We start from the raw sequence: 24,590 nt of genomic DNA, 5'->3' as shown, positions 1-24,590 counted from the left end.
GTGGATGCTTTCTCACTAGTCACTTAAAGATGGCATCTTTAAAATGTCTTGGCAAAACTAATTCTGTTCCCATCCACTGAACCGACTTGGCTGATTCTCTGTGGGGAAATCTTTAGAAAGTTTGTATTTGTTCAGAATGCGGAATGAATGTCGAATTTTGCAGAAGCCTTGCATAGTCCTGTCTTTTTACTCTTGTTTTCTTTACATTGAGTACTTTACACTGAGGCAGTAACACCCCGTGACTGTATTAAAGTGCTTCAATATCTAAGAGCTGAAGGCCCAAGTTAGTGTGGTTTGATGTAAGATATGATGATTAAGAGGCTCCCTCTAGCGACTACTACCTTTTATTTGTTGTTTCAGAGAACAGTTGATCCACACTCCACCTTTCTAAAAGTCATCACACAATGATGGTTTTGTGTTATTTCCCGGAGCTCTGATTCACACCAGGTCTTCAAGGCCCGGATGCCCAGGAGCACTTGCAGAGCCTTACCTGTCATCCTGGACCAAGTAGTACAGATTTGCATCATCCAGACTCTCTTTATGATCAATAGTGAAAGACAGTCACAGTGAGGGCAGTCCAGCTGTCCTATACTGCTATTCTAGGATGAGATGAAACATCCTTTGAAGATTCCAGTCTATATTTAGTGTCTGTACAGAGAGAATTTTAATGGCTCTGTATTCAAGCTAGACTGAAATTGTTTAGTGATACAAAACCATACTGCTAGTCACTGTACTAACAGATCAAAAAAATGAATACAGCATACAAAAGCATTTATGAAAGCTGTTTTTATGACAACATTTTCAATATGTTCTGAAAGGTGAGTTTGTATTTTTTAAGTTTAAGAAAAACGGTCCGATATGAATATTACCGGTAGAAGAATGCAGGTGCCTTTAATTTCTAGGACCCGTACACTTCTTATTCTCTTGGGATTGAAGCTGTTAAAAGTGAAGTATTTAGTTAGATTTTAATATGGAATGGAAAAAAGCATAACCTAAAATGCCAGAAGAGTAGGAAGTTAACATTTGGAGGAAGGTATATTCTGTATTGCATTCTTGGTGTGTGTTTCTCAAGAAAGGTATAGAAAGGCAGTGACACATACATGCTGTGGGAGATCATGGGAGTCCCAGAGAGTCCCATGTGAGTGCTTTGAGAAACCTTGGGGTTTCTCTGAGAAACTGTATTTTTCTGCAGCACTGATGAGGCCTCACCCTGAATCCTGTGTTCAGTTTTGGGCCCCTCATGACAAGAAAGACATTGAGGTGGTGGAGCATCTCCAGAGATAGGCAACAAAGCTGGTGAGGGGACTGGAGTACAAGTCTTATGAGGAGCTGCTGGGGGAGCTGGGGTTGATTAGCCTGGAGAAGGGGAGGCTCAGGGGAGAGCTTATCACTCTCTACAACTACATTACAGGAGGCTGTAGCAAGGTGGGGGTTGGTTTCTTCCACCAAGTATCAAGCGATATGATGAGAGGAAATGGTCTCAAGTTGTGCCAGGGGAGGTTTAGATTAGATATTATGAAAAATTCTTCTCTGAAATGTTTGCCAGCATTGGAGCAGGTAGCCCATCCAGAGGGCTCCTAACTGCCTGTGCAGAGGCACTACTCTGAGCCTGCCCCCAGGGAAGCTTTTGTTGCAGGGTGAGTGAGTAGTTGAAGTTAGATCCAAGTCTGTGGGTTGAACAAATGCATGACAGCTCAGCTGAGTGGAATGCAGCTGAAGTCTTAATTTGTCAGGTGAAAGGATTTTGTAACAGGATTGAGTGAGAAGGTGCTTCCTTCTATAGCAGGTGCAAGTAGACAGGCACAGAGGCAGAACTCACCAGTGCCACTCCTGAGGATACCTGCAAGCTGTACGTGAAACCTAAACTTTCTTGCTAAGCAGAATAAAAGTCCTTGTCTGTCTGGAAAGTCAAGATAAAGCAATACTATAACTATTCATGCACGTCTGACATGACAGAGCTTTGTGATTGTGTCCAGAAGGAGAAAAAATAAATTAATAAAATTAAATAAAAACAAAAATGGAGAAAGAAAAAGAGAGAAGCTATTGAACCTGTGGAACTGGTCCAGCATTTAAAAATAATTGAGAGACTCAAATAAATTAATTTTCATATGTAAATTACTGTACAAGTAGAGTGCTCACATGACTTACAAAACAGCCTGCGTAACACCAGCTGGTACAGCCTGTCCCTGTAGGAGAGGTGCTCCATCCCTCTCATCATCTTGGAAGCCCTCCTCTGGACTCACTACAGCAGGTCGATGTCCTTCCTCTGCTGGGGACTCCAGACCTGGATGCAGCACTCCAGGTGGGGTCTCACCAGAGCAGAGTAGAGGGGCAGAATCACCCCCTGGACATGCTGGTGATGCCGCTTTTGATGCAGCCCAGGACATGATTGGTTTTCTGGGCTGTGAATGCACATTGCCAGCTTATATCCAGCTTCTAATCCACCAGCACCCTCATGTCCTTTTAGGCCAGGCTGCTCTAGATCTGTTCATCCCCCTAATGCCAAGTTACAAATCATGCCATAAAAGAGTATTCTCTTTCATTTGTTTTTATATACCATTATCTGCATATTCTAAATTTGGATAGCTACATTGTATGATGAGCTAATGTGAGGGTCTTATAGCCACAGAGAGAAAAAAAAATATTTTTCAGTATGATTCACCTCACCCATGAATCATTTGCATTAAGAGTAAAATTGACACAGAAATGCCTGTTTCTCCCCATAGTACTAGACCTCAAAACAAGGAGGCATCCTCATCACAGATGCAGATGTCTTCATTAAATCAGAAGAATCTTGTCCTGATTGAAGAAAGCCAGTGTGATCTCCAACATTCATAAACAGCCGGGTAAGAAAATGGAACAATAAGGCAGTGTTTAGCCACAATGGTGCCTAATGTTGCCATTCTGCCTAGCTCTTCAACACCTTCATAAATGACTTGGATGCAGGACTGGAAAGGATACCATGCAAGTTTGCAGATGACACAAAACTCGAAGGAGTGTTCACTCCCTCAAAGGCAGGGAGGCCCTGCAGAGACACCTCGGCAAATTACAGGACTGGGCAATCACCAAGCATACGAAGTTCAACAAGGGAAAGTGCTGAATTCTGCACCTGGGATGGGGCAACCCCAGATGTTCTTACAGACTGAGGAATTGGCTGCTCACAGTTTGCAGAACAATCCATTCATGCTAGGAATATACGGATGAATAAATTATAAATCAAAATTTCTCATACCAGGTGAGTTACATATATGCTGAAAGTGTGTAGACTCAGGTATGTAAACAGAGAGAAATGAGAGTTAATAACAAGGTGGGCCTGATCCATACTACAGTAGCGACCAAAGTTCTTGAAATGTTAAAACCCACAGTTTTTCTGACATTGAGTCTAGGACGTAAAAACCCAGTTCTGTGCTATTCAAAATTACTAGTTCTGTTCAGGTTTGTGTTCACTGTGCTCACTTTCAAATTCTTCCTCTCAACTAAATACTGCATACTGAGAAATAAACCAGAAATATTTCTCTTTCCTTTGGCAAACCAAAGGAAGTTCAAGGAAGCAGTTTTGTTGTGGTTGCTTTGGGGTGGGGTTTTTTTGTTTGTTTTGTTGTTGTTGTTTGGGTGGTTTTTTTCCCTCAAAAGCAAATGGAATACATTAGAGACAGCTTTGGCTATCTGCTAATTAGAGGGGTGGCAAATCACAAACTATATGAAGTTTAACATGAGCAAGTGCCAGATTCTGCATCTGGGATGGGGCAACCCTGGTTGTGGGTATAGACTAGGGAATGAGAGGCTGGAGAGCAATGTTGCAGAAGGGTCCTGGTTGCGGGGTCCTGGTCAATGGCAAGTTGAATATGAGTCAGCAGTGCCCTGGCAGCCAGGAGGGCCAACCATGTCCTGGGGGGCATCAGGCAAAGCATCACCAGCTGGTCGAGGAGAGGATTGTCCTGCTCTGCTCTGCACTGGTGTGGCCTCACCTCGAATATTGTGTGCAGTTTGGGCACCACGATGTAAGAAAGATATTAAGCTATTACAAAGTTGGACTTTGATGATTCTCCTGGGTCCCCTCCAACTCAGGATAGTCTATGATTCTATGATTATTCATAGAATTAATTCATAATTAATCATACAGTCAATTCATAATTAATTACAGAATCAGGAAGAAAAGATGACTTCATTGGCATTGGTGCTCCAGAAACTTTTTCTTTCTTTTTCTCTTTTCCTTTCTATTTTTCTCATTTCGTTTTTCTCATTTCCACTTGAAGTGTCCGAAGCGATATATTCAGTTTAAAGGGGAGAGGACTTTTTTTTTAGCAGCTTGTTCTGTGCAGAGATGGAAAGCAAAGGATGATGAGGTTCAGTGTGTGCGCTGCTGCCCTCCGGTGGGGACAGACCGGCAGTACCGACAGTCTGTACGAGACTCCAGCTCCCTAAAAACGGTGATGAGGTTGATAAGGATGATAATGATAATTACGATGATGATGATTGCGTGAGGTTATATAAAAAAATTGATGATTGAGTTAATAAAATTAACCTTTTTTTTTTGCATGTTCTCAGTGTAGTAGTGATGAACACGAGAGAGTACAAAGACAAAGAAAGATAGAAAAAGGGATTCTTGATAGAATAAGTAAAGAAATAAAGGAAATAAGTGATGGAAGAAGTAGCAGACTATGTGCTTCTCCTGTTTCCACTGCTTATTGCTTCCACTGATAGTGGAAGATGTGTTCATGGCAGTCTAAGAAGTAGGAAAGTGTACCATCATCATTTTACAGACAAAGAATGTCAGACTTAACCTCATTTCTCATCAGCCTGCTCAGCTTGTTTGCATCAGCCATGACTCACTTCCAGTGTAGCAGCTCAACAGTATTATCTTACAGGTTGAGCACTGGTAATTTTGGCTGGTATTTGCAACTGATAACTGAATATAGACATAAGGATGACCCATCATGAATTTCCTCTCAAAAAAATTACCAGTTGTGATGAAATGCCAGACTAGCACAGGACTGAAAGGTTACCTGGAGCAATGGAGACAGGTAACAGCAACAGCAGCATGGGTCTTCTTGTTGTTCCTTCGGCTTTACACACCCCTCCCACACAGCTACATCTAAGCTACCTCTCCTGCCTGCCACAACATCCACTGTGCACTTCACCCCATCCACTCACTTTGCTCTTACTGTCCCCTTCTTGGGCTTGCTAGACCCTTGGACCTAATAGTAGATGATAGTCTGTTTCCTTAGCAACACTTCATGAAAGAAAGCAAAAGAAAACACCACATATGGAAGGACAGTCCTTAAGATTATTATCCTTATGAAAGGAGGAGAGCATAATGATGCCCTACCAAAGCTTTTTCGATAGATCCAGGCTTATCAAATATTGATCAAATCTACTCTTTGAAGGAAAAAAAAAATCAACACAATTATTATTGCAAAACAGACTCGTAGAGATTTTCCAATCTTTGTCACTCTTGTGACCTTCCAATTCTGAGGACAAACAAAACTAGGTAAGAAACCCTGAGACAGCAGTTTACCACCAGATACTGCTTATCTGCCATCATCTGACAAAAGTTTCCCCCTTATTCTTCCTGCTTTGAAAGTGCTAGGTTTGCTCTCCAGCGGTGTCAGGAACTACAAAGTGGTTGTTTTCTAGTTCCCTAATGTCAAGAGAAACACTTTCCAAGCACAGGTAGAACTGTTAATACTCCTTGCACAGCTACATGGAGCAGTTTCTATGAGCTTTGCGGGGAGTGGAGCTTCCCTTTTAGTATAGGAAATAGGAACAGGCCCCTGGATGTCCTCTGTCTCCAACCCCACTGAATCTTCCAATGCAAAGCTAAATGCTTACAGTGAAGATGGCCAAAATTGTCTTTGTAATCTGTCCTACTACCTGTAACAGAAGTTACTTTATATACTCTCACACAGCCCTTCCAATTAAGATCCCTATCACACTCAATACATACAATGTCCAGCACCCAAGCAATGATTTGAGAACTTTTCCTTGCAATTTTTTCCAAAGCATGTCTCTTGGCTGATTGCTCATGATTATGTTTGCCTCCAGATTAGAATTTATTTCCCCCAGGGCTTTTTCAGAATATTTGTTGCTGTAGTATTTCTAAGCAGAATTACAGAGCCCTTCAAATATTCAAAACACATTCCTGCTAATTTCATTTGCAGCTGTGAGTTTCAACACTTCTGCAGATGAGACCACAAAGGACATCAGTCAGTCAGCCAGAGAATGAGGAACATTCACTGAGTGACCACCTGTGAAAAATTGGGTTTAAGGAACTCTATAATAAAGACTAGGGCAGTTTGGAAATTCTCAAACAAAACAGAGCTTTGTCAAAACCACAGTTTGTATAGCCCAGCATGTTCTGTTTAAAATATTTCAGACTGAACAAACTGTTACGAAACTTAAAATGATGTCTGGGGGAACTCAGCTTAGACTTCCAAAAGCGCTGTTGGCTACTAAGCCAGGAAAACTGAAAGTGGCAATTTTCAGATGCAAAGGAGCTCATCAAGACTCTTCCCTAGCTTAAGAAGCTCTGGAAGACAAGTACCCCGAGCTCAGTTGGGAAGGAGAACTCACATACACTTTGTGAGACAGGATTTCCTGCAGCCATTGGAATAACTAACACTCATCAGGATTAGAGATAGGATCTGTAGATTTGCAAACAAAGTTTTGGTAGAAATGGTTTTAAGTCAAAACTGAAACAACTCCAGGTTTAAAGAAAGAAAAAAAATCAACATTCTGGCAAAAATAAACATGACTTTTCAGACAGCTCTCACAGACAGAAAGGGAATACAATTCTGTCTACACAGGACATCGTAATTTCTCTTCTTTCATGTTCTACCACATTTACTACTTCCTTCCAGTATTTCTGAAATTTAGTCTGGGCTTCAGCTTAAAACATTTTACATCAATATCCCATTTCCCACAGGATGAAGTATCTTCTATCCACTGACTGAATTGGTGGGGAGCAGCAAAAAAAAAGTCAAATGAAACTTGCAAGTGAGTGAATCAAGATTATTACTTGGCCACATGGTTTGATTCAATTCACACTCTTAGATTTGAGGTCATGCAGTACCTGATGACTACTAGCACCTTGCTGTGCTTAACTGGAACCTGCCCTGTGCAGTACATAAATGCTTGCTGATCCTATTGAGGCACACACTGAGGAACCCATGTTTCATTTGCACTCAGGAAATGAACACCCTTCCTTTTGCAGCAGGACCCTTTCTGACCCACCTCTTCCAGTCCTTTCTCTGCCCTGCACATCTTCTGGTTTGTTACCATAGAATCAGCCAAGGGAAAGGGATTATTTAGGAAGTCTGTACTTCATTTTGCTCAAAGCTGGATCAACACTGAATTCAGACTACACTGCTCAGGGATTGATCCAATAAAGTGCTGGAAATCTGTATGAACAGATTTTTTGCAGCCCCTCTGGATAACATGCTGCAGTGATTGACTGTCCTCATGGGGACACCTGTGCTGTGGCAGAGGAGGAAGGATGAGCACTCTCCCCATCATCTAGGTAACTGTTCTGCTCATAGGTGCATGAGTTACAACTTATGAGTTGTGAGTTATGGATTAGAAAGCCTGTGAGTTAGAAACCTCATGACTTAAGTGATTAATTAGCGAATTTACGTTAGAGTAGTCTGTACAAAGTGAATTGAATCCCTGTTTGTCATGTTTGTTTTCTTTCCTAATGAGCTCATAAGATGAAGTTCAATTTATAGAGTACATAGACCTGTAAATTTGAAAGATTCAAATGGGTCATGACACCACGGTAACAAGTTTCTTTTCTTATGCCAAGTACAAATTTCCTAGTTTGATTTGTGCCTTCTCACACCACTGTGACCCTCTCAAAGGATATGTTTCTGTTTCCTTGACAGCTTTCTAACTGGTATTAGAAGATTCTTATTAGGACCCCCAAGCCTCTTCTCCAGCATGGACAAACCCATTTCCCTCACCCCCAACAAAAGGGGAATAACCTCTTCCCTTAATCTACTGGTGACACTCCTGCTGATACAGTGCAGCATGCTGTTAGCCTTTGCCTCTGACAGGGCTCACTGTGGATTTGTGTTTAGCTTGCTTTCCCCCAGGAACTCCTGTCCCTTTTCCACAAAGCTGCTGTCTTTGGCTGTGACAAGCCTGGGGATTAGGTGAGGTTAGGCAGTCTTTTTCATGCTGTCACATTTCTCCCCACCTCACAAGCAATTAAATCCTAGTTAGGATCTCTCCAGTTTCTGCAGTCCAGCTCAAAATCTGGTTTGTTTTCCCCATCCCCCTTAAGCTCTATGTAATGTGCAAACTCCATGAGATCCTTTCTACATCAAACATTTAGCTTTTCTCTTCCCTTTGTTTTCATCAGCTTTCTTCTCACGCTGCTTGGACTGACCTTGAAAAACAACCTTAGATCTTACCGGTGGTGGTAATCCATGACCAGCCAAGACAAAAAACTTCTGGGAACATTTTCCTCTCCCCTTTGAAAGTTCTACAGGGATAGAATATGCTTAACTTGAAAAAGAATAAAATATTCTTCAAAAGCATACACCTTGTCAAAGTATGAGTGCAGAAGAAAGAGAGGAACAAAGAAAAAAACCCCTGCTTAAAACAAAGCAAAACCCACATTACACACATTTCTTCTTTCAAAGCATAGATTCTCTAGACCTTTCCAAAGAAAAAGTAGGTAAATTGTTAAAACAAAATCCAAACAATGTATTTTTTCACAACTTCATCTTTAGAAGAGTAAAACATTGAAGGCTGAAGTTACGCAAGACAATTCAATCTAAGTCATAAGCCAGAGATACAGAAAATATCAACTCCAGTGGTATAAGCTTGGCAAAACTATGGGACAACTGAAGTTAAAGTCTTACAGTGGCAAATGCTGAGCAATCTGAGAAACAGTCAGATGCAGCAGAGCTATGTAATGAATATACTCTGTATGTTGGCAAGGTGTATGACTGCCCATTATGTAACAGAGATATTTTAGTTTTTAAGATAAAAAATACATTAAATACATTATATTCAAAGCAGCTATATATCTGCCAACTGCCCATTATTAGAAAGGAAAGAATGATACAAGCTCACACGTTCTGTAAAAATGTACTGGAAAAAAAAGTCCCTTATGTTTGCCATGCTGCTGCTTAGGACCACATGAAGAAGAACCAGAGTATTCACTCAGAATACTGTCTTTCTTGCAGAAACCTGTTTTAAATACTAGATATCCTTGATAAGAACGCAAAATATCATATGACTCACTTAGATACTACTTATCACCCATCACGCTTATTCAAAAAACATCTACCCTATGCAGAAAACTTTGTTAACTCCCAGCAACTGAAACAGAAGTGTGATGGTGGTCTGGATGCACTTTGCTACCTCCTGTATCACCAGTTTGTTAGCAGAACAATCAGGAATGAGATATTCATCTTTTCTTCCTGCTTTGATCAGAAAATGCTGATCTGTTAAAACTCAACTTTGACAGAAGCAGATTAATTTTGAGAAGTCTTCTCATGAAGGCAGCTCAAAGCTACAATTTTGTTGACAGCAACAAAATTGCCAGACATGTCAGTAGAAATATGTGACCAGTCTGTTGGCTTGCACTCTCTGCACACATGTGGTAGTTCTCCTGGTTCACAAAAACACGGTTCCCATTTTTTGTGGAGTAACTTGAGGTTCAGTTTCATCCTGCTAAGGAAGGGAACACCTTTGAAATATTTTCTTAGAAAAGTTTTACTCCAAGCCAAATGATACCCCAAAACCTTCCCAAAATTCTGCAGTGTGCATGTTTGTCAGCAGCAGAAGGAAGAAATACGGCCAGGGATTAAGTTAAAGTTAGCACACACAAGCCCACTGAAACCACTGGGGAAGCTTATGCACTGAAATTTAAATCTGCAAGTTTAGCCACCAGTCTCTGTGAAAGCAACACTAACAACAGGGTTTTTTTCTATAAATCAGACAACGCTAAAATCAACGAACTTCTGATTACGGATTCTGGGCATCATTAACATATGTCAGTAACAGCAGTCAACTCGCTGCATGCTAATAGTTGTTCTACCCACATTCAGAGTCACACAACCTTGAGTAAACTGAGGGTTTCTGTAGAGGATTTAAAATGACTTTTTGGCAAACTTAGCTCATCAAAATTTGATAATAATAGTAACAATGACAACAACAATAATAAGCAGAAGCTTCAGATCCACAACACATAAATAAATAAATTTGAAAAAGGAGGAGTTCAGACATTTTGAAACTGTAGTTAAGCCTCAAAAATCCCAGTGTAGTAATCCAATACACATATGCAATACACGAATGTCTTCCTGAAGCCCAGAAAGTTGAATTAATTGTTGCATTAGTTTACCATGCTCTATAATTCTTAGCTCCAAAACTCTTTTATTTATTGTCTATCACCCTGAGAACTCAATCAAATCATGATTTATAAAAACAGACAAAGAGACTGCAATATACAAAGCATCTTTTCTTTACTAAATAAACTTACATAACACAATTCTCAAATCCTAAAAAAATTTTCAAGTGAAGTACAGTACAGGGGAAGTGTTATTATTTTATCTATTCCAACAGCACTTTAATATTCTTTAAAGATCAGTGGAACAAGTACTCAATGTTTGTATTATAATAGCTACTAGACGTCTTGACCACACTATTACCACTGTATTATCTTGACCATGCAATATTTGGGGTAAAAAAAGACATAAATCCTATCTATTGAACAAAGGAGACAAAAGAAAAGGAAAAAGGATGTCTTGTTCAGTTTTTCTACAGGTCTGATTATTTGGTGAAACAGCATTGAGCAATATATTCAAAACTGCAGAAAAAGCCTATAGTTAACCTAGGATTGACCCCAGATTTCTCAGATACAAATGTATTTTCTTAACTGCATGGCTGGTTCCAGGTCTATTGGACTTTATTTTTAGTAAGTTGCATAGAAGGGATCATAGCAAGGTGCAAGAGAAATACAAGAAATATGTATGAAGCAATATTTCCATTGGATGAACTATTCAAAAGAAGATAAAATTTTATCTTCTATCTATTTAAATTTCATCTTTTATCTGTGTTCAAATGTCCAAGACATACGTGTGTGTACATACGTTCATATATATACAAATACATCTATATAATGTATATACACACATCTATATATGACTGCAGAAATGATGAAGCCAGAAATCCAATTCCACCTACTGTAATGTGTCTAATTTCACTGCATTTCTTTCTGTTCCTGCCTTGTTTACATAGAATTGTACACATATTCCTTGATGAGTAGCAATGCTTTGAAGACTGAGCTGTTGAAGCATCTTACATGTCCTTTTTCCACTAAAATTAATTCTAATTAGTAAATACTAATAGATTTTAGTAAATACTAATAGATTTTAGTAAATCTCTTGTTCACAGGGAAGAAGCAAGACAGTGGCTACTATTCTGTATATTTGTTTACATTATCCCATACATTTAGATTTTTTCTTTCCCTGAAATATTTGTGTCAAAGAAAAAAAGAAAAACAAAACCCAGAACCCATCTAACATCTCCATTTTGTGATAAGGAATCTACTGTATGATGTTTCTTTGCCATCCTTCATACTTCAAATATTTTATTGATGAAATAATGAAAATCTAACATGTATTTTAGTTTTCCTTTTCAATTATGGGTAATAATTTGATAGTCTATGGTCCTGGTCATGCCGTTATTTATGTCAACTCCATCCTTTTTTTTTTTTTCTTATGGACAATACATTGTTTCAAAGCCAAAAACTCACTGCTTTACAGTTGTTATCTAGAGTTGCCCATTGTCTGAAATAAATTGGCTTTCTGGTAATCACATGGTGGTTATATCACAAGTTTGTCTGGTGTGTTTCCTGTTTTGGGTTTGCTTATAAAAGTGAAGAAAAGTTCTCAGAAGTTGGTGCTGGCTGGGGAGAGATGGAATTGGCAGCTTTATTACAACTCAGTATTTTTTATGACAAAGGCATAGGAAAAGAATAAATTTCTATTAAGCATAATAACAGAAATTAAGGGCTTCAGAGGAGTCTTACTGCACCAAAAAAAGTACCATCTCCATCCAAGGATATTTTGGCCCTTCTCCGTGGTATTGTAAGTTGAAGTTCATCTCCTTCTTCTAATTTTGCAATGCCTGGAAAAGGATTTGGAATATTTTTAAGTTAATATTTCAAATACATTATTTTCATAAATAGTATTCAAAAAGTCATTATGTGTTATCTCACAAATGTAAGCACGGTTTGTGATATGTGATGAGTGTTTTTTTACCTTTAGGCACAAACTAAGAGTTTACAGCCTTATCCAAAGCTGACACTTAACATCCTCTGTGAAGCTGGACTTAATTTCCACTCTGCACTCAGCACAGTTAATTTAAGCAAACGTTCCAGAAATTTATATCAGTGGTGTACTCCGATTCCTCATGTTATGGTGTTGTGTCAGGCAATGTCAGCACCGAGTATTACTGGTCCACTCCATTCCCACACTTCTGGAGGAGGTTTCATGAGCTTTACCAATCTAATGAAGTTACCAGACATCAGCTGATCCATTGCAACTGCAGAGCACAAAAGTCTGCTTACTGCCAGCTGCACATCAGCTGATATGATAACTGAAAGCATCTCCCCTTCAAGCTGCAGCCACTGAGCTGAGAACACATCTAACATCTGCTGCAAGACATGCTCAACAGCACAAAGATAGCAGTGAGAACTGTTTTTCCAGGTGAAAAAGGAACAGTAGGAATTTGGGAAGCAAGAACCATGAAGTGGCAGGATAGAGTAGAGATCCTAGTTAAGAAAGGGCAGAAGTAATACAAGGGTAAAATAAGAGCACAGATGAAACTGAAAGTGGTTATGATGCCAGAATGTACACGTGAAGGGGCAGAAAATTAAAGGAAATGTTCGAAGAGCATCAATTGCCAGGACAAAGTATTTATTTATTTGGAATTTATTTTTATTTGGAAAAAATTAGCTTTGTGCTGCATACCATTTGTTTAATGCCATTACTTGCCAACAGTCAACTCAGTGTCACCCACTTTTTCATAAAGCATTGAAAAAAAAGATGTTGCTGGAAAATAATTGGAGACCCTCAAATTCACCATTAAGGTGGAAAGACAGATAAGAGCTGACAAATGAGGTTTTATAGGCCTTGATACTAATTCCTTAAATGCTACTGCAGGAATATACATGTATATTGATCTTTGAGCCTGCTAGATTTGCATTAAATATTTTAATTAGTCTTTCTTGTGATGTTTCTAATTTGTGAAGTCATAAAGAGCACCTTATAGGAATTATATTTTTCATCTAACCAAAGATTAAAAATGCAATAGCCATTATAAGGAGTAGAAATCCTACAGTGAGGTATGCAAAGATTAGATGGCTAAAATTTATATATGACATTTTAAAGCAGAACATAGCTCCTAAATATTTTATTGGGATAACTAAATGTGGAATTCAACTCTTAAGTGAAACTGAGTTCTTTCATAAGGACAGTATGTACTCCTTTTGTCTGCTTCAGGCATCTACCCAAAAGCATCAAAGTATCCAGCCACATTACAGAGTCCATGGAAAGAATGAAGCTGTTCAGATCACCAAGTTAGATACATACCCTCTGATTGCTGATACTTTATATAAAACCGTATTTTTTGAAAATAATCTGTAATTTTGCAGTTAACCAGATCCATGAACGCAGTCCCTGTTCTTCAATCACCCAACACTACAGATTCTACTTGATACAGCTTATTTGCAAACAAAGAAAAGGAAAATGTAGGTATTTACCAGCAGTATAGCAAGAATTATTTGGATAAGACTGTGGCATATTTTGGATGCAACGAAACAATGTCACCAAGCTGAGATCATCACCAAACACGTGAGCCTTCTTCCTCTGTATTAGGTGTCCCATAGCAAATGTTGTATCCGTATATAAAACCTGCAGAAAGAAGAGGTAGACTTCAAACTTATTGTATGGAGGCATTAAAAAACCCTTGCAAAAGTCAGATGCTGAAGTGAATTAAGCTTTCTTACCTGGCCATATATGAAAAAATAACCTGTTTCCTTGATCACTATTTTATTTCCTTGTTCTTCCAGAGCTGTTCCCCGTTTAAAGCTCAGAAGCCAAGGGACAATGCTTGAATCATCTAAAAGAAACAATAATTTTGGGTAATCAAAAAGAAAAGTTATCTCTTCATTTTCGCCTGCCAAAAATTAACAAAGCTGATTTCTAGTCAAGACTTCCAGTCTCACTAGCTGGATCTCCCCACTGAAAAGATGCTATTTGCAAGAGCTATCCAGATGCAGAGACCTACCAGATGCAGGGACCTCTTTGTTGTTTGTTTTTTGATTTGTTTGTTTGGTGGTGGTGGGATTTTTAAAATTATTTTTAAATAAACTGGCAAAACTCAGTTACTGCTTTGAAGTTAGACAAAATTTGTTGAAACAGTTAATCCAAGGAATAGTTAGCTACAAATTATGGAACATACTCTTACCTTTCTGTTGGATATCACTTTTGCTGTCAGCGATCAGTTGCAAGCAGGCCTGCAGCACTGGAAAGTGAAAGCATTTAGAAATCAAAGAAACATATATCAGTAATAGAATAGCTTAAGCTTATGAAACTACGTGAAAAAAATATCTCAGCCTCACCACTTATTTTAAAACAAAATCTATTGGTTTTAATACAGATCTCACTCAAGTGTGTAAAACCAGAATTCCTATCACAACGCATACTAGGTAACTTTCAGGGATCGGGCAGCTAAGTGGGAGGCCTCAGACAGCAGCACAAGTTACACTTACTTGTTTTAATATCTAGTCCTAATATAATTAAAAGATGTAGCAGTAAGTCAAATGAGCTAAAAATCATCAGATCAACTAGTCTTGTTAATTTTCTAATCAAAAGCTCAAAAAAAGTCCCAACCCTGCCAGCTATGACAAGTAGCAGCTTTTCTAATGATGTTTACTGTATTATTTAGCAAAATTACTTTCCAGTTATAGTTGCTGTAAAATATTAGTCATATATACTGGTTACGTGGTACTTTCAAAATAAATTCTCAAAATCCATATATATGTACTTTCATTATATTTTCAGATATCTACACTCAATCAACCTATACTAAGACTGAGAGGGAAGACAGAGATATGACTCTTAGCAAATTAAGGTACACTTAACAAATAGCTTAGTATCTGTCAAAATATGTTGCTCAAAACTGTAGAGAAACTAGGAGTTTCAGAGAAAAGTACTGCAGAAAGTTAAAATACAGTGAAACAAAGTGAAACAAAGATCTTGTAAAAAACCTGCTAAGCATAAATGTCAGGGAATAGGATAAAAAGAAAAAAGAAGAGTTAGAATTGCTTAGAGCAAATTTTAACCAAAACATCTGGTTCTTGCACTACTTTGAATTTTGGAAAATGGAGTAGCAACATTTACTACGCTTGAAAGAGATCAAATGAATTTACTAAGAGTTGAGAGAAGAAAATTCTGCCATGGTTTTCTGAATCTCCATTTTGTTTACCTCTTTTCAGATAAGAAGGTTCTGGGTCAGATTTGGCCACACTTGCTACAATGGGAAATGTCATGGATAAGTGGGATCCTGCGTCTACTGTGTCTACTAAGTGTCCAGTAGGACAAACTTCTTGCTGCACAGCAGGTAGTGAGAATTTGGGTAGAAAGCAGCCTCTTGCTGTAACTGTCTCTTTTTTAAGGGGTCCTGCTTGAAAACAGCAGAAGAGGGCTGGATGCTCACCAGCACTCAGCAGTGCCAGCTGGCAGCACACAGAGATTCAAGGGCACACCTGGGAATGCTTCAATGTCACAATGATCACACAACCTGTAAGCCCTACTTATGTTAACAGGAATGTTATCCTTCAAGCTTCTGTCTCCTACAATGAAATGTGTCCTTGAGTTCTATGAACAAACCAATGATGTGCTAAAATCTACAGTTTTGCAAACCAAGAATTTGAAGGCATCTGAATTACCTGCTTTCTGGTAAGGAATAGAAAAACCAAGCCAACACAAAATTGAAAAAGTTCATTTTTCTATTGAACTTGGGAGCAAAAGAATTTTCCAGAAAAGAAGCTTCCAAATAAAATCATAATGTGATTTTCTGCACACACACAACACAGCACATTAGGCAATTCACTTTACAAAGTATTAATACACTCTCCTTTGGAACAAAATGACTTCCTAGAGAATGAAATTTGCCCATTCCCTAGTATTTCAGCAAGCTAAATGAAAATTCTAATTCCTGCTTTTGAAATAATTCATTAGTGTGGCCACTGGATTTTCCACTAACTAAACAAGAGAGGATTTGTGATGATACACACTAACCAGCTGCTATCCAGCTGGATACCAATGAGTATTGTCTACAAGAAGTAAAAGTTCGGCTACTTTAGCAACTCTTGTTAAGCCTGCTGTGCAAACTTGATGAGCATTTTTGAAACTATCCTAATTCACAGTTTGCAACTCTGAATTTATATTTCAGCTGTTTGCAGCACTGAAATAGTAGTCAGCATGGCTGAGAACTTCTACACAGTAATTAAAATGGGCAAGATCAGTACAGTTTGAGATCATCTCCATCGTTTTAAAACACATACCAACTGCTTTATTCTACAGATATCAGATCTAGACATATTCTCTAAAAAAATATCTGTCTCTTTTTTCTTTAATATATGCAGATAGGAATAAGGCTCCACAGAATATAGTAAGCTTGTTTTTCATGAAGAAAAATGGATGTAACAGTGTCATTCATGACAATAAGGAAACAAAAACTAGCATGTGGCCATTTTTTACCTAAAGCTACAAAGGATAAATAAAATCTAAAAAAGTTCCTGAGATACTGAACAACAACATGCTTAAAAAATATGTTCAGAAGCCAAGACTGACACATAACTATTTCCAGTATATACAAGTACTTCACTTTGACCTCAGTGGAACTACATACATGCTTAAAATCAAGCAATTAATTAAAACTAATTCAGAGAAAACAACACTACTATTAAGGAAAGAATATGGATAGAATATTTTCTGGGTAAATTAACAGGGATTTTCAGTAAAAAATTAATGTTTTTAAGAAATGCTAGCAATTCTTAAATTGCTAGGACCCTAATCTCACCTTAAGTGCAATATGAAGAATATATGTATTACAAATACACATTGAATAGTTACTTTCGGTACTGAGCAGAATAACTCAAAAGCTCTATCTGAATGTTGTTCAGCCCTGTGTATCTCAAACCTGAGCAGAATCTTCATAGTCTAAAGGATTTTTGAATAATTTAAAAAAGAAAGCAGAATACAGGATTTGTAAAATACATCTTGTAAGTGTGTAAAAATATCTAGACTGAGTGTCACCATGAGGTCTAACTGTATAAAAGTGTATCTAGAACTATAAAGCATGCCCCATCCTCTAGGAATTTGTATAATAGCTTTGCTTCGATGAACATTCTTTTTTTTCCTGATTTTAATTGCTCTGCAGGCTGCAGTTGGCAGAAGTACATTTCAGAGTCTGTCTTATTCCATGAACAGAACAGCCAATTCTGAAAAAGTTAGTAGGTCCAGATGCCTTTATAAACCACAGACAGCACATGAAAGAATGTGTTCTCTACTGGTTGAGCAATGTAGCCACAGTTTAAAAAAAGGCACTAGCTTTTGCAGCAGGACAGCTTTCTGCATATCCGCATGATTTAAGACCTTATATTGGTAAAATCAAATTTGTCCTTACATGCAAATTTTCTTGTTATTTAACTTGCATAATCATTTTAATATTTTGCAATCTCACTTAATGAGCCATCCAAACAAAATTTCAAGTTTACTATTTGTGAGCTCATGCAAAAAATTTAAAGTTTTGATATCTGAGGCCTGAGACATCTGTTTCAATTTTTGCTGAAATAAAACCCAGGAAAAACCCTGACCTTGAAAAAAAACCCCACTAAAACCCAGACCTGCTTATTTAGGTTCCTTCTTTGGTCTAGATCTATTCTCTGTAGACTTCTCAAAACACACATAAACACTAGATAATTTACTACAGAAGTGATAAGCATGTTCTTGAACCATTTGCAGTTCTTCATTTCTCATCACTAGAGATCTTCTTTTGGTTTTTGCTTATGCATTTTTATACACTGGTATTCATGAACTCTATCCCAGTAGAAACCAGGAAAACTCTTTAATTTGCTGCCTTTTAACTGACAAGTTTTTATATAGCATTAATCATGGATTCAATCAGTCCCTGCATTAAAATGGCTGAATCATGGTTGCAGGTAGGACTCAGATCTAACAAATACCTTTGAAGTATTGGTACCATTATTTTGACTTTAACAGAATTGCCAGTAATATGTTACAGTTAGAAAAACAAGGAAATAGTTTACTAGGAATTAAGAATACTTTATGTAGACTTCTATTATACAGTGCAAAGCAGAATATTGTTTTTAAAAATTAAGAGTCTATTTTACGTATTTTTGATTGCACAGTGTTCTGCATTATACACAGCACTGATTCATTCAGTCATTCATTCAGTGAAATTCTTCATGTAAAACTGCAGGCATTGCATCAAGTAATTTTACACCCTTTTGCATAGAAGGGTCTACTTCCTTTTGAATTAGACTGTTGTCAGCAGAAACAAATAAGAATAACATATATTTTCAAGAAGTAGGCCTTTCTTTTTTTTTTTTTAAGAGAACTTTTATATTTCCTCTCTTCAAACAATAAAATAAGAAGTATTGTGAATATTTGGTAAGGGAATTTTATCTGTGGCATATTTTTAGACTAGTAACGAAAGGTTACGCCTCACTTCAAAGATCACTAAAGTCAAGTACTACTTATATAAGTTCTTGCTATCCCTCTGTCACAGATATCTAAAGCAACAACATACAGAGTCAAAACACTTCTAATCAACAAATGTACCAAATGTACAGCAATTATATCAAGAACAATGGCAAAATTCTCACAACTTATACACCATGCTTGCAAGGCAATAGTTATTTCCCATGGTTACAACTGATATTGGAGTAGAATCTGGGAATTGGTAGTAAAAAAAAAAAAATAGAGCCAAGACACATGCCGGGTTAACCTGCCTCACTGCTTTGTGGAATTACATAGAATTGCTTCTCAGCTCTTTGCATCTACGCAATGAGACTGTTGAGATGGGCAACCTCAATACACCAAAGTAAATGTAGTCCACGGGGGCTCCAATCTGATCAGCTGCATTTGAGCTTACAGGAGACCTTATTCTCACCTCCCTAGGTCACAGGAATTGGAATCTCATGATAATGACCAGAGTGAGGCACTGAGGGAGTGTGTAAATGAAACTTTATGTTCGTACACTGAAGTGGCTTAGGCAATGGAACCTGTATCTAAGCTGCACATGCAGCTTAGAGAGAAACATACAAGCAAGGCAATCAATAATTGTGAATAGGGTATAAAATTCAGGAGAGGTTTTGTTGTGCAATGATTTTCCTCTACAGGCAGAATTGACAAAGAAAAACAATAAAAAAGAAAAATTATATCTGTTTTTATGTGTCCTGATATTTGCCAGAATTGGTTAAAAGGTCTATCTGCCTGCATATTAATAATATATACCTTTCAAAATTACCCATTAACTCCTACTCATTGTATCAAGAACTCTGGTTCTGACTGCTAACTGTGCAGCTTTATTTGGAATTGATGCTTGAAACCCTTCTCTCTAACTTACTTGAGCTGGAAATTTTCTCAAGGCACAAAACGTGTAACTACGGATGGCTAATGGTTTCATGCATGAATACACACAAATGCCTACCCTATAAAAACATGAAAGAACAAGATTGGGTTAGATACACTTTCATTCAATTGTCGTTTTAATGAAAATGCTAATTTATGACTGCTTTTATGCACACAACATCAAAAAGTAGAAAAAAATTAAAATGGTAATTCCATATGTTCAAGAAGGGCTGTGCTGAGCCTAAAAAAATAGTGGGGTATCCATTCCTGGAATTTAATAATTAAAGTCTAGAAAGAAAATATAATTGAATCACAACTTTATTTATAAACAAAATAATAATCCTGTATTTTACTTCTGCTCTCTGTTTAAGCACAAGAGAAGAAATTGTATATCAGTAATGTTTTCAAATATTATCTTTCTAAGGAATTGTTCTGTGTAAAAGTAAAATGATGGGTCGACAATTAATTATGGGACCAGACTCTACTTTGAGACCTCGTTGAAGCAAACAGAAATAGGACAAGAACAGGCATCTCACTCAACACCTTAATTTATGAGCGCTGCACATCTGCAGGACAATTTTGAGGCTGCTGGGATTCCAGTACTCAGATATGGATGTCAAAAGATCAAAATGCAGGGCCAGTAGTTCTGTGTACATGACCAAGCAATAGACTGGATTCAGCACCATGAACAACACCATGTTCTCTTATTTAACTCGCTCTGCTAAGGCAAAATGTAACATTGACTAATAGGTTCATGGTCATCAGTGAAATCTGATCTGAGAAAATTTAACATCTTACTGAACTCTGACAAAGCTAAATTTGTTGTAATTAGAGCAGGCATAAAGGTAACCCTAACAGATTACCTTTGATATAAATGCAAGATTTGCAATTTACTTTTTCTTTTTTATATACAAAAATATAAGGTTCATGTTAGAAAACAGTTTTGTAGTAGATCAAACTATGCAGCTTTTCCCTTTTAAATGGATGTTCATATTCTGTGCTTTCTGTCATCCATTCCAAACAATTTTAAAGCCATCTTAAAAAAAAGCTTACAAAAATAAGTAGCTTAATTATAATTTTATGTGAATAAAGGTAAATAGGTATAATCAAAGGTGGCTACATGATGAGAAGAATCTTAAGTCTACTTAGAAGCGCAGTTGAGGAGCCCCAAACCCTCTTCACCCACCTACACCCTCAAATAGCAATAAGAATAAAGGTGAAAGCTATTGTGAAGGAAACTGGATCACTTGCACAGTACTGATGCTATAACATCCATTTTAAAAAAGATGTCTCTTTGTTTCTTATGATACTTGTAATTTAGATCACTTTTTTTTATTTGGGAGTTGCTACGGTGGGGAGAACAGGGAAACTCTGTGGTTCCCATGAAAGGAAGCAAGCTACAAGAACTACAATTTAAGCAATCATGTCCTCAGTCCAGTTTGCGAAATCTGTCTTAGCCAAGATCCTGAACAAAAGATTACTAATGAAGTAGAATAAATCCCATATAAACGTGTGGGTTTTAGGTGATGTCCTAAATGAATGTTCTCTTGAGAATATTGGAAGTAAGTAGAGTGATTATACCCTAGAACTCAAATTTCATTTAGTCTTTGCCAACAAATCACTCCATTTCAACATCATCTCTCAATAACTTAAGATATTAGTTTTCATCAGTTAAAACAATAAAAAAGTATACATAATAGGAGTGAATTGTTTTAGCAACTCAGGAATATTTTTAGTTACTCAGCACAGTTAGAGTATAATACAATAAAATTCTGCATTTCATCCTATAAGGCATCATTGTGTTTGGAAAAATAAAGAAATGTAGACATTTTATCCCTAAAGGAAACAAATACATCCCATTAATACACATCAGAGGTCTTTTATGGAGCACAGTCTTCGGTGTTCTCTGCAGAAACTTTTATAAAGGCCACGAGAGAAAAAAATCTTACTGAATAGGCATTCTTTTATTCATTTTTCTAATTATATTAATAGGTTGTTTTAATGTAGAAATAATGCTAAACTTCTGAATTCCTTGTAGTCTGCCTCTTTTGTCAGGTACAAGCCAATCTTTCTCTTTGAAAGCTCCTACTTCCCTAAATTTCTCATTACTTCTCTCTTTTGGGATGAGCATGTTTCCCAGAAAAGCGAGTTGGCATTTTTAATAATAGATTTCCCTCCCTACTATTGATCAGAGAGAACTGAACAATTGAAATGCAGATAGCATGAATACCAGTACCTTAAACAGTATGTCCCAAATCATTGCAGAGGGGTTGGACTAGATGGCCTTTAAAGGTCTGTTCCAACTCAAAACATTCTGTTATTCTATATGGTAACCATTAAAAGAATATGCCTATTGTTAAATCCATTCATTCAGCAATAATTTTGAAAGTCAGAATGGGCTCTGGGAGCATGGATACTGACAGGAGAAGACACTGCTGCTTTTCTCAAAATGGTATCCAACTGTGGCATCCCAACCCATTCCACCAGATGTTATTTACCTTTTTCTTCCGTGTGGACAACAGACCGTCTGCCCCTGTTTCTACTTCCATTCCAGATTTCCTTTTGCAAGCTATCAGGAAGCCTGTTCTCCTAACAAGGAGAAGCAACAGTCGGTGAAACAGCCCCACATTTATTCATCCTCTGCAAGCTAGAAACCACCCCTCCAGCTTACCTGCCTGGTGCCAGCTGCAGACACTTGCAGGAAGGAAGAAACAGGGGTACCTGCTTTATTTTCCTCAGGGGACATGGGTGGCTGGTCTAGCGGAGACCTTGCCTGGAGCCTGTAGATCAGCTCACTGCGCAGAGCTTCTAGTTCTGTTTTCAGGGTGATAACATGGTAAAGAGACACTGCTGCAAGACAAGAGGACAGGAGCATTGCGAGCCACAGGAATGTGACAGAAAAAAGTCCTGTGGTGCCTGAAACAGCACCAGGGGGGGCAGAAGGAGAGGAGGCGGTATCCTTCTGTTGGATGACGTGCACATAGTCCACGGATTTCATCGCTGCTTTTTCCTTACTAAAGCCAGAGGGAGAGTTCAGCTGTCCCCTTCCGAGGTGCAATCCATGTTACCAGTTGCTCTCTGAAACTAAGGGCATCCAGAATAAGTGAACAAAACGCCCAGATCATTTCCTGTCATATGAAGCTGTCGATAGCACCATTAAACTTAATGTACAGAGTGAACATCTAAGATTCAGTCTTCAATTTGTTTTCATCTCACTGTGCTGCATTTTGGAAAGGAATACTTTCTCATGAATCCACCTTCCTCCTTTCACTTTCAATTATTTATTTATGTGGCAGCTTGCTATAACCATTTCCCATAATCTTTAAATTTAGGCACAGCCAGTACCACTGGTAATTTTAGAGCCTTATCTAGAAATGCAGAAACTATATAAAGTTTCCTGGCAGTGTATCATCCAGTGCTACTTAAAAGGCATACACGTATTACAGACATGTGCCTCTGTGTACATGAAGATCTACTGTGTATATACATTATATCACATATATTACCATATATATATTCATATCTAAAGTGCCAATATGCCTACAGAGGAGAAAAATTATTAAAAAAAAATTTTTTGTGGTTTCCAAAACACAATAGTGAAAAATATTCCCAGGTATGAGTCATCAGTTACTGGTCTCTCAACTGTATGTAGCTGCAGATTCTGCAGTTCAGTTCATCTAACTAACTTGAAAAAGGATGATATTTTATTAAACTTATCTAATAAATACAGTTTCTCTACAGAATTCAAGGACCTGGATTAATGCAAAAGGGGACACAGAGAAGCAGGGAGAGGAAACTTGGCAGGGGGGAACTAGAAGAGGTGAAAATGAGATGATGGAAAAGAATAAGAGATGGGAAATAAGAATGGAGGGAAAGAGCAGAGAGGTATAGAAAAAATGATATTTAGAAAATTTAAAAATGAAACACAGACTAAAACTTTAAACATGCATGCTAACATTTTTCAGATGAATCCTGAATGTCTGGTCTAAGTTCATAGTTTCAAGATTTTACAAGTCCTTTCCTCTTAAAACTCTGCATTATGAATTCCTTTCTTTTCTGCAGCAGCAAGGGTACCTAAATATCCCAAACATGTTTATATGCTTTACGTATTTTCTTCTCACACAAAATTCAACTTTTACCCCTTTGTTAAAAAGTTCCAGTGTTCCGAGACAGAAAAAAAAGATCAAACAGCATCACAATTAGGGCTAAAATCAACAGGTCAACCTGTTACCATGTGATTAAAGTTTATCTGCGCAAAAGAGAGAACTTCTACAGGTCAGTCCAAACACTCTGTAGTGAATCCTGATAGCAACACCTACCAGAGTAGTTCAGATCAAGTTAATTCTGTTGGGAAGGAGAAGGAAGAAGGAACAACAATACAGAAACAACTTCTGTAGCCTCTCCTATTTCTGTTTCTTAAGGCTAGCAGAAATTTAGGATGATTATAAGCTTTATCATCTTCCATTGTGATGCAGGGCACTCTTTTCCTTATTTTGCCACCTACAGCAACCACGCTTATCCTGCACAGACGAGTAAATCTGTTCCTAAATGCAGAGGAAAAAAAATATACAATGTATCTTAGTGTGCTCTTAGAAGCCATCCACATACTGCGACAAAGTATAAAGAAATCAGTGTAGGGTGGAATAAGCAGAATACCATACCATTCTGTGCCTATTTTCAAGTCTAAATTAAGGTGTAAATGGGCCACATTTTGAAAGAAATTTAAGATGAACTAACACAGTTGTTTTTTAACAGAATAAGCACTTATTAGAACTAAGCAGACATGCCTTGAAGCATCCCTAGACATCAAAACATTACCAGCCTAGTATTGACTGTTCCAAAAACAAAAAAAAGAAATATGACAGTTGGAAAAGATGTGCTATTTTAGAAAATGAAACTGAATGAAAGTTATAA

The 24,590-nt window shown here is 37.6% G+C and overlaps 1 protein-coding gene across 1 annotated transcript; it reads right to left on the bottom strand.

The window, feature by feature from the left end:
- Positions 1-11,701: 11,701 nt before the first annotated feature.
- On the bottom strand, positions 11,702-22,986 carry TNFSF13B (TNF superfamily member 13b). Its single transcript, XM_008926169.3, has 6 exons — positions 22,348-22,986; positions 22,175-22,265; positions 14,482-14,538; positions 14,021-14,133; positions 13,775-13,925; positions 11,702-12,138 (listed from the first exon to the last, which is right to left on the bottom strand). The coding sequence occupies exons 1-6, from the start codon at positions 22,672-22,674 to the stop codon at positions 12,026-12,028; spliced, it is 852 nt and encodes a 283-aa protein (XP_008924417.3). The 5' UTR covers positions 22,675-22,986; the 3' UTR covers positions 11,702-12,025.
- Between the last annotated feature and the right edge of the window lie 1,604 nt (positions 22,987-24,590).

This window comes from Manacus vitellinus, unplaced genomic scaffold (genome assembly GCF_001715985.3).
Source record: "Manacus vitellinus isolate BGI_N305 unplaced genomic scaffold, ASM171598v3 scaffold_2_pilon, whole genome shotgun sequence".
Lineage (NCBI taxonomy): Eukaryota > Metazoa > Chordata > Aves > Passeriformes > Pipridae > Manacus > Manacus vitellinus.
Note: the sequence above shows the minus strand (reverse complement) of the source record. Positions and strands in the feature narration are given on the sequence as shown.

Coding starts and splice junctions, on each gene's coding strand:
- TNFSF13B (XM_008926169.3), bottom strand. CDS start 22,674: ATGAAATCCGTGGACTATGTGCACGTCATCCAACAGAAGGATACCGCC. Junction 14,539..22,174: donor TGTCCACACGGAAGAAAAAG/GTAAATAACATC, acceptor TTCACTTTCCAG/TGCTGCAGGCCTGCTTGCAA. Junction 13,926..14,020: donor ATTTTTTCATATATGGCCAG/GTAAGAAAGCTT, acceptor TTCTTTCTGCAG/GTTTTATATACGGATACAAC.